Source organism: Oncorhynchus nerka, linkage group LG20 (genome assembly GCF_034236695.1).
Source record: "Oncorhynchus nerka isolate Pitt River linkage group LG20, Oner_Uvic_2.0, whole genome shotgun sequence".
Taxonomy (NCBI): Eukaryota; Metazoa; Chordata; class Actinopteri; order Salmoniformes; family Salmonidae; genus Oncorhynchus; species Oncorhynchus nerka.
The window spans coordinates 74,302,457-74,317,860 of record NC_088415.1 but is presented as its reverse complement, the minus strand read 5'-3'; the positions used below and the strand labels follow the sequence as shown (position 1 = coordinate 74,317,860).

The window sequence follows — 15,404 nt, the reverse complement described above, 5'->3', positions numbered from 1 at the left end:
AATTAATGACCAAATTACATGTATGAAAATATTTGTATTGAATTTATTTGGGTAAAAGATATATAGCATAAAACAAAATGTACAATAGCACTTAAAAATATTAATTAAAACACTTCCAATGTAGTCCTTGACGGTAAAAACTATCATTGATTGATATCATTATCAAACTTAGGCCTATAGGCTACCTATTAATTCACCCAATATTCACAATTGCTCTTTGTAACTAATTTGGGTTTGATTGTACATAGCCCATGCATTGAGGTATAGGCTACTGGAAAACAGACCATAACATATCTATCTTCTGTCACCAATACAATTTATCCATCGAACATCTAATCAAACGGAAGAAAATGTACCGTAGGACATAATGGTTAAATAAGACTAAACATAATTTGTTAAAAGGCTAACCATTTTTGACCATGTTAGCTGTCATTTAGTTCGATTTTGTCAAACTATTTTCGAAACGCAATCACCATGCAGAACAGAGTCATATATTATAGGACTCCATGTTCTCGTAATATGTGACTACTTCTGTCAGTCACGCTGATCCCGTCAATTCAGTTGTGCTCACGAAGCTTGAAGTCCCCTGTTAGTGTCGGACACAACTGTTCAAGGTTTATTGTTGACATTTTTATTTATTGAAGAGATTTGCATTGCTATTGAAAGGGTCCGGAACCCCAGCAGAGAACGGGTATCCTGTCTGCTGGTCATACCGCCCTAATCCGGGTGCACCAGCAGTAACGCCAGGTCCATGGTTAAGATAACTGACAAGTCTTCTCATCTCTTCAAGTGCTTGTGCCTGCATGAGGATGTAGTTTTTGGCGAGGAGCAAAGTGGCTATTTTTGATAACTTCCGTACGGATGGGCTGTGCGCGTAGGGGATCACCGACCGCAGTTCATCGAGCGCGTCGTTCAGGTCGTGCATCCTCCTCCTCTCTCGGGCGTTAATGTTGAGCCTCAACACCTTCTGCTCTTTGTGTTTCTTACCTGCTGCGTCACATTTGGCCATTGATGCCATGAGCCTTTCCTCTGGAAAAAGCACCATGTCACTCCGACCAATGCCATCACTGTCATCATCCTGACTCTGCTCCCCGCCACTGCTCTCCGCTGCTGCGGCGGTGTTCTTTAAAAATTCCCCGTACTTTACGCACAACGATTCGGATGGGAAGCCAAGTGTTCCCGCCCGACATCCGGCCATTGTTCCCGGTTGTGAGTGCTCCCGATCAAAACGGATGGGTGATTGTCGGTCTCTTGGAGAGGGAGACAGTCCTATGCTGGAGCCCGGTCTGAAAGAATCCATCCTTTTGCGTCCAAGCGCTGGATCTTTGTGAAGGTCTCGCCACTACAGCGTTCTGTGTGCGCAGTCCTGTTGAGTCAGTCGTTCTTGCCCTGGTTTCTGCCTGCCGCTTTACTAAATCTTGATGTTACACTTGTCCTGTGACTGTTTAATATGACACAGTGCCGTGCGCCCTCAGAGGTTCACCTTCACGAGATAGTGAAACACCACATTAGGAAAAGCATGAGCCAGGCAGTTTTCTACTTGATTAACTCCAGGCAGTACTGAGACATTTATTTTCTGGACCAAATCGAGAGACTACAACCCATGCGTAATAAGCTAGCCACATTGTGATGCCATTGCCCATCGTTTACGTTAATGTGCGCTGCCATGACAGGGTTGATGATCATGGTTGCATCCCGTGTCAATCATTGGTTTAAATCATAAAACAAATCAGTTGACTTGACTACTGTTTTAAATGCATAGTAAAGATAACTCTGTGGCTTTGGGCAGCATAGGCCAGGTTTATGCTGGACTACTCCATAGGCTACTGGTATGTGCCTTTCTTTCAGATAAAATAATATCCACGCATCTGAGTTTATTTGTCAGATGAGCTTAATTTGGCCTGAACATGAATATATTTCTGCCAAAGTATAATTTTGAAATGATTTGGAAAAGACAACACTGTAAAATATCAATTATTTTATAGTTCCAAATATCAAACAAAATCAACTATATTTCACAAGGAGTCCATCTACCAGTTCAACTAAACAATTGATTATACCATAAGCTCCTCCCTTAGTGTAGAGCCCCAGTTATGAGACTTCTTAGCTACAATGGATGGAACATAAAGTCTATAAATCTATTCTTCTATACATTAACCATAATGGCACATTGACTTGATCCTTGCTGAATGCTATTTTGGTATGGTATAGGACCTAGTGTTTCCTTATTCTTTTTTTTGTCTGGATGTTACCTATCAGTTATACAATTTCATTAATAATAAAAACGATTACTTTTTCAAATTGGAGAGGTGAAGAGACTGCTGACCAGCAGTGGACATGTTACTGCCCTTGAAGGATTACGTAACTTTCAGCTGTAACTACACTACCAGCATCTCCTAATCTCTTCTGGTACATCCAATTCACAAGGGACTCTCCTCAGTATGTCCACGTTTTGTCACATGCACAGGATACAGCAGGTGTAAAACAGTACAGTGAAATGCTCTTTCCCAACAATGCAGAATAAATGTAATACAGATGACAGAAAAACAAGAAATGAGAAGAAAAAAAACCCACGAGAATGCAAGTTATGTACAGGTCAATTCCAGTACCATTATATTACGATGTGCAGGGCTACTGAAGTGATCAAGGTCATGACCAACAGTATTTAGACACCTGCTTGTCAAACATCGTTCCAAAATCATGGGCATTAATATGGAGTTGGACCCCCTTTTGATGATATAACAGCCTCCATTCTTCTGGGAAGGTTTTCCACTAGATGTTGGAACATTGCTGCGGGGACGCTTCCATTCAGCCACGAGCATTAGTGAGGTCGGGCACTGATGTTGGACGATAAGGCCTGGCTCACCGTCAGCATTCAAATTCATCCCAAAGGTGTTCAATGGGGTTGAGGTCAGGGCTCTGTGCAGGTCAGTTAATTTCTTCCACACCGATCTCGACAAACCATTTCTGTATGGACCTCGCTTTGTGCACAGGGGGCTTTGTCATTCTGAAACAGGAAAGGGCCTTGCCCAAACTTCTATCACAAAGTTAGAAGCACAGAAACATCTCGAATGTCATTGTATGCTGTAGCGTTAATATTTCCCTGAAACTAAGAGGCCTAGCCCGAACCATGAAAAACAGCCCTAGACCATTATTCCTCCACCACGAAACGTTACTGTTGGCACTATGCATTCGGGCAGGTAGCGTTCTATTGACATCCACCAAACCCAGATTCGTCCATTGGACTGCCAGATGGTGAAGCATGATTAAATACTCCAGAGAATGCGTTTCCACTGCTCCCAAAGGTCAATGGCGACGAGTTTTACAACTCTCCAGCCGAAGCTTAGCATTGTTTATGATGACCTTAAGCTTGTGTGCGGCTGCTCAGACATGGAAACCCCATTTCATGAAGCTCCTGATGAACAGTTATTGTGCTGATGTTGCTTACAGAGGCAGTTTGGAACTCTGTAGTGAGTGTTGCAACCGAGGACAGACAATTTTTATGTGCCACATGCTTCATCACTCGGCAGTCCCGTTCTGTGATCTTGTGTGGCCTACCACTTCATGGCTCAGCCATTGTTGCTCCTAGACGTTTCCACTTCACAATAACAGCACTTAAGAGTTCACCGGAGCAGGGCAGAAATTTGACAAACTGACTTGTTGGAAAGGTGGGGTCTTATGACAGTGCCATGTTGAAAGTCACTGAGCTCCTCAGTAATGCCATTCTACTGCCAATATTATGTCTACGGAGATTGCATGGTTGTGTGTTAGATTTTATAGACCTGTCAGCAACTGGTGTGGCTGAAATAGCCGAATCCACTAATTTGAAGGGGTGTCCACACACTTTTGTGTGTATATACAGTACCAGTCAAAAGTATGGACACCTATTCATTCATTTATTTTATTTAACCCTTATTTTACCAGGTAGATTGACTGAGAACACATTCTCATTTACAGCAAAGACCTGGGGAATAGTTACAGGGGAGAGGAGGGGATGAATGAGCCAATTGTAAACTGGGGATGATTAGGTGATCGTGATGGTGTGAAGGACAGATTGGGAATTTAGCCAGGACACCGGGTTTAACACCCCTACTCTTACGATAAGTGCCATGGGATCTTCAGTGACCACAGAATCAGGACACCAGTTTAATGTCCCATCCGAAAGACGACACCGTACACAGGGAAACATTCCCAATCAAGTGGTGGGAAGTGGTGGGAAATTGGGATATTTTTGATTTATTTAACACTTTTTTGGTTACTACATGATTCCATATGTGTTATTTCATAGTTGTAATGTCTTAACTATTATTCTACAATGTAGACAATAGCAAAATAAAAAATAAAAACTTGAATGAGTAGGTGTGTCAACTTTTGTGTATGTATATACAGTTGAAGTCGGAAGTTTACATACACCTTAGCCAAATACATTTAAACTCAGTTTTTCACAATTCCTGACATTTAATCCTAGAAAAAATCCCTGACTTATGTCACTTAGCATCACCACTTTATTTTAATGTGAAATGTCAGAATAATAGTTGAGAGAATTATTTATTTCAGCTTGTATTTCTTTCATCACATTTCCAGTGGGTCAGAAGTTTACATACACTCAATTAGTATTTGGTAGAGTTGCCTTTAAATTGTTTACTTGGGTCAAACATGTTCGGTAGCCTTCCACAAGCTTTCCACAATTATTTGGGTGAATTTTGGCCCATTCCTCCTGACAGAGCTGGTCAGGTTTGTAGGCCTCCATGCTCGCACACGCTTTTTCAGTTCTGCCCACAAATTTTCTATAAGATTGAGGTCAGAGCTTTATGATGGCCACTCCAATACCTTGACTTTGTTGTCCTTAAGCCATTTTGCCACAACTTTGGAAGTATGCTTGGGGTCATTGTCCATTTGGAAGACCCATTTCCGACCAAGCTTTAACTTCCTGACTGATGTCTTGAGATGTTGCTTCAATATATCCACCTAATTTTCCCCCTCATGATGCCATCTATTTTGTGAAGTGCACCAGTCCCTCCTACAGCAAAGCACCCCCACAACATGATGCTGCCACCCCTGTGCTTCACGGTTGGGATGGTGTTCTTCGGCTCTATTGTACTTGTCCTCTTGCTCAGTTGTGCACCGGGGCGTCCGACTCCTCTTTCTATTCTGGTTAGGGCCAGTTTGCTCTATTCTGTGAAGGGAGTAGTACACAACGTTGTACAAGATCTTCAGTTTCTTGGCAATTAGTCACATGGAATAGCCTTCATTTCTCAGAACAAGAATAGACTGATGTTGTTGTTTCTAGTCATTGTTTCTAGTCATTTTGAGCCTGTAATCGAACCCACAAATGCTGATGTGTACTCTACTCTATATCATCTACTGCATCTTTATGTAATACATGTATCACTAGCCACTTTAAACTATGCCACTTTGTTTATATACCCTACATTACTTATCTCATATGTATATACTGTACTCGATACCATCTACTGCATCTTGCCTATGCCGTTCTGTACCATCACTCATTCATATATCTTTATGTACATATTCTTTATCCCTTTACACTTGTGTGTATAAGGTAGTAGTTTTGGAATTGTTAGGTTAGATTACTCATTGGTTATTAATGCATTGTTGGAACTAGAAGCACAAGCATTTCGCTACACTCGCATTAACATCTGCTAACCATGTGTATGTGACAAATAAATTTGATTTGATGCTCCAGATACTCAACTAGTCTAAAGAAGGCCAGGTGTATTGCTTCTTTAATCAGAACAACAGTTTTCAGCTGTGCTAACATAATTGCAAAAGGCTTTTATAATGATCAATTAGCCTTTTAAATGGTACACTTGGATTTGCTTACACAATGTGCTATTGGAACACAGGATTGATGGTTGCTGATAATGGGTCTCTGTACGCCTATGTAAAAATCAGCCGTTTCTAGTGACAATAGTCATTTACAACATTAACAATGTCTTCACTGTATTTATCCATTTTATTTTAAATGGACAAAAATGTGTTTTTCTTTCAAAACAAGGACATTTCTAACTGACCCCAAACATTTGTGTGTGTGTGTGTGTGTGTATATATATACACATGTAAACAAAGGCATAAAGTGTCTGGGTTGTACATTGTACTGGGTCCGGCGAGTTTGTGGGGAAAGTGACATCATTTGAATGCTACAGCCCTCTTCTTTTTGGAAATTGAACTCATATCTTACTGCTGGCAATGTCATAAGAATCCCCCCCCCCACTCCATAGAGTATGCAATGTAGGTCAAGTCACCAAAAAGTGCAAACATTTCGTTTGTATGGAAAGGGTACACCCTGGTGGTCATTGTATGTACACCGGAGCAAAAATATAAACACACCAAGTAAAGTGTTGGCCCCATGTTTCACGAGCTGAAATAAAAAATCCCATAACTTTTCTATACGCACAAAAGCCTTATTTCTCTAAAATTGTATATCTGTCTGTAATAAAGCCATTTTGTGGGAAAAAAACTCATGGCTGAGCTTGGCGCCCCAGTGGGTGGGCCTGGCACCCAAGTAATGACAAAGAGTAAACTGGTTTTGACATTTTTGCAAATGCATTTTTTTTTTTTTTAAACATACTTTATTTACATAAGTATTCAGACCCTTTACTATAAGAATCATTATTGAGCTCAGGTGCATCCTGTTTCCATTGATCATCCTTCAGATGTTTCTATAACTTGATTGGACATGATTTGGAAAGACACATACCTGTCTATATAAGAATCCACAGTTGACAGTGCATGTCAGAGAAAAAACCAAGCCGTGATGTTGAAGGAATTGTTGGTTGAGCTCTGAGACAGGATTGTTTCGAGGCACAGATCTGGAAAAGGATTGAAGGACCTCAACAACACAGTGGCGTCCATCATTCTTAAACAGAAGAAGTTTGGAACCACCAAGACTCCTACAGCTGGCCACCCGGCCAAACTGAGCAATTCAGGAGGAAAAGGGCTTGGTCAGGGAGGTGAACAAGAACCTAATGGTCACTCTGACAGAGCTCCAGAGTTCCTCTGTGAAGATGGGAGGATCTTCCAGAAGGACAACCATCTCTGCAGCACTCCACCAATCAGGCCTTTATGGTAGAGTGGCCAGACGGAAGCCACTCCTTAGTAAAATACAGCCTGCTTGAAGTTTGCCAAAAGACACCTAAAGGACTCTCAGACCATGAGAAACAAGATTCTCTGGTCTGATGAAACCAAGATCAAGCTCGTTGGCCTCTGAGTGCCAAGCGCCACGTCTGGAGGAAACCTGGCACCATCACTACGGTGAAGCATGGTGGTGGCAGCTGTGGGGATGCTGTGGGGATGTTTTTCAGCAGCAGGGACTGGGAGACTAGTCAGGATTGAGGGAAAGATGAATGGAGTAAAGTACAGAGAAATCATTGATGACAACATGCTCCAGAGCGCTCAGGACCTCAAACTGGGGGAAGGTTCACCTTCCAACAGGACAATGACCCTAAGCACACAGCTAAGACACTGCAGGAGTGGCTTCGGGACAAGTCTCTGAATGTCCTTGAGTGGCCCGGACTTGAACCCGGTCAAACATCTCTGGAGAGACCTGAAAATTGATGTGTAGCAACACTCCCCATCCAACCTGACAGAGTTTAAGAGGATCTGCAGAGAAGAATAGGAGAAACTCCCCAAATACAGGTGTGCCAAACTTGTAGCGTCATATTCAAGAAGACTTGAGGCTGTAATCACTGCCAAAGGGGCTTCAACAAAGTATTGAGTATTTCTGTTTTTTATAAATTAGCAAAACATTTCTAAACCTGTTTTTCTTTGTCGTTATGGAGTATTGTGTGTAGATTGAGGAGGGGAAACTGATTTAATAAATTTTAGAATAAGGCTGTAACCTAACAAAGTGGAAAAAGTCAAGGGGTCTGAATACTTTCCGAATGCACTGTATATCGGTTGATAGGTAGAGACTTCAGCTTTCTCCTGATATGTATATCAGTCCTGTAAAACAAAATTATTCCTGTAACACAAAAAATGACGTTTCACAAGCACTGCGCTTTTAAAATGGATGTGTTCCTATGGGAATTTGAGCATGTTTAGAGCAACAATATTAGGTAAAATCAGATTAAAAATGAAATGTATTTGTCAAACCTAGACTTTCAAATCTGAAACCATTTGACAATTAATAAATTAATCAGCCACGCTCAAGGTCCTAATTTATATTATAACCGGCATCGATAAAATACAGTACTGTACAGCCATCTTCATCGACCTAGCCAAGGCTTTCAACTCTGTCATTCACAGCATTCTTATCGGCAGACTCAATAGCCTTGGCTTCTCAAATGACTGCCTCGCCTGGTTCACCAACTACTTCTCAGATAGAGTTCAGTGTGTCAAATCGGAGGGCCTGTTGTCCGAACCTCTGGCAGTCTATGGGGTTGCCACAGGGTTCAATTCTTGGGCCGACTCTTTTCTCTGTATATATCAATGATATCGCTCTTGCTGCTGGTGATTCTCTCTCACGACACCATTCTGTATACATCTGGCCCTTCTTTGGACACTGTACTAACAAACCTCCAAACGAGCTTCAACGCCATGCAACACTCCTTCCGTGGCCTCCATCTGCTTTTAAATGCTAGTAAAACTATGTACATGCTCTTCAACTGATTGCTGCCCGCACCCTTTCGCCTGACTAGCATCACGACTCTGGATGGTGCTGACCTAGAATATGTGGACAACTACAAAGACCTAGGTGTCTGGTTAGACTGTAAACTCTCCTTCCAGACTCACATTAAACATCTCCAATCCAAATGTAAATCTATTTTGCAACACAGCCTCCTTCACTCATGCTGCCAAACATACCCTCCTAAATCTTATTATCCTACCGATCCTTGTCTTCTGCGATGTCATTTACAAAATAGCCCCCAACACTCTACTCAGCAAACTGGATGTAGTCTATCACTGTGCCAACCGTTTTGTCACCAAAGCCCCATATACTACCTACCACTGCGACCTGTATGCTCTCGTTGGTTGGCCCTCACTACATATTCGTCGCCAAACCCACTGGCTCCAGGTCATCTATAAGTCTTTGCTCGGTAAAGCCCCGCCTTATCTCAGCTCACTGGTCACCATAGCAACACCCACCCGTAGCACGTGCTCAAGCAGGTATATTTCACTGGTCATCCCCAAAGCCAATACTTACTTTGGCACCCTTTCCTTCCAGTTCTCTGCTGCTAATGACTGGAACGAATTGCAAAAATCTCTGAAGCTGGAGACTCATATCTCCCTCTCTACCTTTAAGCATCAGCTGTCAGAGCAGCTTACCGATCACTGTACATTTACACAGCCAATCTGTAAATAGCACACCCAACTCATCCCCATATTATTACTTACCCTCTTGCTCTTTTGCACCCCAGTATCTCTACTTGCAAATCATCTGCACATCTATCACTCCAGTATTAATGCTAAATTGTAATTATTTTCTCCTCTATGGCCTATTTATTGCCTTACCTCCCTGCACACACTGTACATAGATTTTCATGTTTTTATTTTCTATTGTGTTATTGACTGTACATTTGTTTGTGTAACTCTGTTGTTGTTTGTGTCGCACTGCTTTGCTTTATCTTGGCCAGGTCGCAGTTGTAAATGAGAACTTGTCCTCAACTGGCCTACCTGGTTAAATAAAGGTGAAATACATTTTTTAATGTGTACACTTTAGTTTTTGGGGGCCTGCTGTATCTTGTATCTCTGTAATAGTCCCGCAGTTTTACATTTTTAACAGTACTAAGCATGTGTTTGTAGGTCTTAGTTTTGAAACCAAAATGTACTTTGAGGTTAGCATACAATATTATGCGTAGTTTAGAAAATGCCACCATAGGGTGTCAGGGTTGAACAGGATAATCAATAGAGCATCAGCGTAATGGTAATAGTAATCATCAGTATAGCAGCAGCTTATGTTGTGAGTAGTTGTGTGTATGTATGTGACATCAGTAGTGTGTGTGCGAGGGCATGTAAGTACTGTATGTGTGTATGCTTGTGATAAGTGTCTGTTGGTGTGTGTGTCTGAGTGGGTAGAAAGCTGTGGATGATTCAGTGCAGGTAGGCAGTGTGGAGAGTCTTTGGGAGCACAGTGAGCTATTAAACAGTCTTATGGCCAGGGGAAAGAAGCTGTCTCAGAGTGTTAGAAAGGGTTGTTATTCAGAAGAGCAATAGCGATGAGTTCAAGGAGGTTTGATTCCAGGCACATTCAGCTCCATCCCCTTGACGATCCAGAGGCTGCAGCTGTCTGACTGCTATCTACTACTGTGCTCCGAGGCCCACTGTGACAACAGGAGATTCAGTCCCTGCACAAAATACAAAAGGGTAGTGTTGTTCAGACAGTCACAAGCTTCTCAATGTTTGACAAGGCCCAAAAAGAGACAAGGATTTCATAGTTGCATCATGGCACGTAGCCTTCTGTACATCAATGGTTTCACTCTTCTCCCACCCAACTCATAGTAGCAGGCATGGAACCCAGGCTGAGGAATTGACTGATTCTTGCTGTATTTCGTTATGGCATGATAATACTATTTTCCTTATTCGTTTACTGCCTTTGCTCCCATCCTATTTCTACAAACATTTCAGTATAATACTACCCGTTTTAATTTCATACATTATTTATACCCTCCATCTTGCTTTATTCTTCTCTCCCCTAATACAATTGTGTATTACATTCTTTTTCAGAATGCCCAGAAGGCTCAGGCCACCAGGTTTGATCCTCAGTGTAAGATTGCCATGCGGACATTTCTAATTCTCAAGGAGGACAGGTCACACTGGGCTGTCAATTTGAGACTTACGATATTACAAATCTCAGCCTGGTCTGGTACAAGCATGAAGTAAATTACTTCCCAAAGTGTATGTTGGGCTGTGTTTCCTTTTTGAAGTATAAGTGCTACTGAGTTTGAGGAGAGATTTGATGCCCATCTCGATGAATGGGAATCAAAGTCGCCTTGACTATCCAGAGGTTGCAGCTGTCTGACTGCTGTGTACTACTGTGCTCTGAGGCCAACTGTGACAACAGGATATACAATCCCCTTCCAAAAACGATTTGATAGTGTGATATAAGACTTAGAGAGCCTAGTGTAAGCTCCTCAATGCTTCTTAAGGCAGAGTTGAAGCACACAAAGAAGTGGTTTTACAAGCCCATGACATAATTGTTTGCTCTCTACTTACCTACCCATCTTACAGTAAACTTGGAATCTTGGCTGAAGAATCTTTTGATTCTTGCTGCATTTTGTTGTTGTATGATAACTATTTTATTCATTTGCTTACTGACATTTGATCCCTTTCTATCGTTGTGATAAATAGAGAAAGTTGCACACGATATGCTCCCAATGATAATGGATATAAAACATCAAACACTTAATTGTTTGAAATATCTCTGCAGATTGCAGAGTAGACAATGTGCCAGAGCCAAAAAAAGATAAGACTGCTACCGAAGGAGGACAAATAACACCTGACCGTCATTACGAAACCGACGATGCAAGTCCATTTCTGTTCTGGTAAAAAAAAAGGAGCAAATGACTACCCCAAGTTTATGCTTATGCGGTTCAAATTTGGAACTGGGGACAATGCCACTGATGTCAAGGAGAGATTTTATGCCAATCTAGATGCCAAGACACAATTATCCCCCTTGACGATCCAGAAGCTGCAGGTGTCTGACTCCACTGTGTACTACTGTGCTCTGAGTAGCACTGAGACAACAGGAAAAACAATCCCCTTACAAAAACATACTGTAGGCCTACACAATGAATGACAATGAATCTACTCCTGTATAACACAGTCAGTGACGAGTTTGTCATGTAAATCTTGGTGGGGCAAACCCCGCAAAAAATATTTTGATGCATGCCAGCAAAGCCACTACACAACACTAAACAATACATTAATTGCACTATAATGGTGACAAATAGTGCCCACAAACTGTTAGGGCCTACATAAAGCTGTCCAAACAGCAGAGTCCTAACAGCAGTCCCAACACCTTACCACTGCTACACCTGGCTATAAGCGGAGCCTTGTTTGGCAGCGAAACAGTTAATTATGCCTAATTTACTGCCTTTAAAAAAACATTGCTTTCATGGCTGACTTTCTGAAACATATGTGGTTTCTACTGACAATTGAGATGTACAAACTATGGAATAAGGGGGAGATGAGCATATATAAGAAGCAATCAGTAATTTAGATTGATATTATTGAGCGAGCTAGGATTGACGTAGTCAATATAACTATTTGTTCAGCACTTTTAAAATGTACAGCGACAGAATTCAGAACATGGGCTGATCTTTCAGTATTCTCCCTGTACACCAAGTCAGAACCGTAGGATAAATAAAGGGGGAATATAAGCAGACAATGAAAGCTCTTACAATATTTGATGATTACGTTTCTCTAAAACAGGTTATAGGCTACATGTGCACAACCAAGTCAGAAGCATAGGCGAAATTAAGAGTTGGAAAAGGTATCAAATTATTAGGGTGAGGCACATGGGCTACTAACAGCTTACTACACAACATACACTTAGTATTACGTTCTTAGCTACAGCCATGTTTAGGTAAGTTACTTTCTAAATGTAATCTGTTAGTTACCTGTGAAATTGTAATCAGTAATGTTAACTTTTGGATTACCCAAATTAATCTGATTATTCAGTTACTTTTAGTTTACTTTCCCCTTGAGGCAATAGAAGAAGACAAAATGTATGTTACCAATTGAATGACATCTATTGCAGGATAAATCAATGTTAAAGTTACATTGGAGAAAAACAAACTTATATTTTGGGGTCTCATGGAGTGTGACACTTAAACTAAATCAAATCCAATTTTATTTGTCACATACACATGGTGTAACGGTTGTCTTGGGAAGAAGGAGAGGACCAAAGCACAGCGTGGTAAGTGTTCATCTTATTTTAATGAAACTAAACACTTTCAAAAACAACCAACAAAGTGAAAACCGAAACAGTTCTATCTGGAGCAGACATACAAAGACTGAAAATAACCACCCACAAAACACAATAGAAAACAGGCTACCTAAATATGGTTCTCAATCAGGGACAACGATTGACAGCTGCCTCTGATTGAGAACCATATCAGGCCAAACACAGAAATAGAAAATCATAGAAAAACTAACATAGACAAGCCACCCAACTCACGCCCTGACCATACTAAAACAAAAGACAAAACAAAGGAACTAAGATCAGAACGTGACACATGGTTAGCAGATGTTAATGCGAGTGTTGCGAAATGCTTGTGCTTCTAGTTCCGACAATGCAGTAATAACCAACAAGTAATCCAACTAACAATTCCACAACAACTACCTTAAACAAACAAGGGTAAAGGGATAAAGAATATGTACATAAAGATATATGAATGAGTGATGGTACAGAACGGGATAGGCAAGATGCAGTAGCTGGTATCGAGTACAGTATATACATATGAGATAAGTAATGTGGGGTATTTAAACATTATATTAAGTGGCATTGTTTAACTTCTTGCGTCGAGCCATCCCGGATCCGGTATCGTGACTACAGCCTCAAGCTCATTACCATAACGCAACGTTAACTATTCATGAAAATCGCAAATGAAATGAAATTAATCTATTTGCTCTCAAGCTTAGCCTTTTGTTAACAACACTGTCATCTCAGATTTTCAAAATATGCTTCTCAACCATTGCAAAACAAGCATTTGTGTAACAGTATTGATGGCTAACGTACCATTTAGCGTTAGCATTCAGCATGCAACATTTTCCACAAAAACCATAAAAGCATTCAAATAAAATCATTTACCTTTGAAGAACTTCAGATGTTTTCAATGAGGAGACTCTGTTAGATAGCAAATGTTCCGTTTTTACAAAAAATATTATTTGTGTCGACTAATCGCTCCGTTTTGTTCATCGCGTTTGGGTAAGGAAAAAATAATAATAATAAGTCATTAAAACGCGAACTTTTTTCCAAATTAACTCCATAATATCGACAGAAACATGGCAAACTATGTTTAGAATCAATCCTCAAGGTGTTTTTCACATATCTATCGACGATAAAATCCATCGTGGCAGTTTACTTTCAATTCTGAAGAAATGGAACGCGCATGGACCTACAGATTACGTACACAGGACACCGGGCGGGACACCAGGTAAATGTAGTCTCTTATGGTCAATCTTCCAATGATATGCCTACAAACACGTCACAATGCTGCAGACACCTCGGGGAATAGACAGAAAGCGCAGGCTCATTCCTGGCGCATTCACAGCCATATAAGGAGACATTGGAACACAGCGCCTTCAGAATCCGGGGCATTTCCTGTATGAAACTTCATCTTGGTTTCGCCTGTTGCATTAGTTCTGGGGCACACACAGATAATATCTTTGCAGTTTTGGAGACGTCAGAGTTGTGTCTTTCCAAGGCTGTCAATTCCATGCATAGTCGAGCATATTTTCGTGACAAAATATTGCGCTTAAAACGGGCACGTCTTTTTATCCAATAATGACACAGCGCCCCCATAGGTTCAAGAGGTTAAAGTGGCTAGTGATAAATTTTTTACATACATTTTCTATTATTAAAGTTGGAGTTGAGTCAGTATGTTGGCAGCAGCCACTCAATGTTAGTGGTGGCTGTTTAACAGTCTGATGGCCTTGAGATATAAGCTGTTTTTCAGTCTCCCTGCTTTGATGCACCTGTACTGACCTCGCCTTCTGGATGATAGCGGGGTGAACAGGCAGTGGCTCGGGTGGCTGTTGTCCTTGATGATCTTTATGGCCTTCCTGTGACATCGGGTGGTGTAGGTGTCCTGCGGGGCAGGTAGTTTGCCCCCGGTGTTGCGTTGTGCAGACCTCACTATCCTCTGGAGAGCCTTACGGTTGTGGACAGAGCAGTTGCCGTACCAGGTGGGGATACAGCCCGACAGGATGCTCTCGATTGTGCATCTGTAAAAGTTTGTGAGTGCTTTTGGTGACAAGCCGAATTTCTTCAGCCTCCTGAGGTTGAAGAGGCACTGCTGCGCCTTCTTCACCACTCTGTCTGTGTGGGTGGACCAATTCAGTTTGTCCGTGATGTGTATGCAGAGGAACTTAACTTTCTACCCTCTCCACTACTGTCCCGTCGATGTGGATAGGGGGGTGCTCCCTCTGCTGTTTCCTGAAGTCCACGATCATCTCCTTTGTTTTGTTGACGTTGAGTGTGAGGTTAATTTCCTGACACCACACTCCGAGGGCCCTCACCGCCTCCCTATAGGCCGTCTCGTCGTTGTTGGTAATCAAGCCTACCACTGTAGTGTCGTACGCAAACTTGATGATTGAGTTGGAGGCGTGCATGGCCACGCAGTCGTGGGTGAACAGGGAGTACAGGAAAGGGCTCAGAACGCACCCTTGTGGGGCCCCAGTGTTGAGGATCAGCGGAGTGGAGATGTTGTTACCTACCC

General features: G+C 41.7%; 1 protein-coding gene across 1 annotated transcript; it reads right to left on the bottom strand.

Annotated features, from left to right (window-relative positions):
• Positions 1 to 16: 16 nt before the first annotated feature.
• Positions 17 to 1,630, bottom strand: LOC115103118 (class E basic helix-loop-helix protein 22-like). Its single transcript, XM_029623768.2, has one exon. It carries the CDS (start codon positions 1,298 to 1,300, stop codon positions 632 to 634), a length of 669 nt encoding a protein of 222 aa, XP_029479628.1. The 5' UTR covers positions 1,301 to 1,630; the 3' UTR covers positions 17 to 631.
• Positions 1,631 to 15,404: the final 13,774 nt, after the last annotated feature.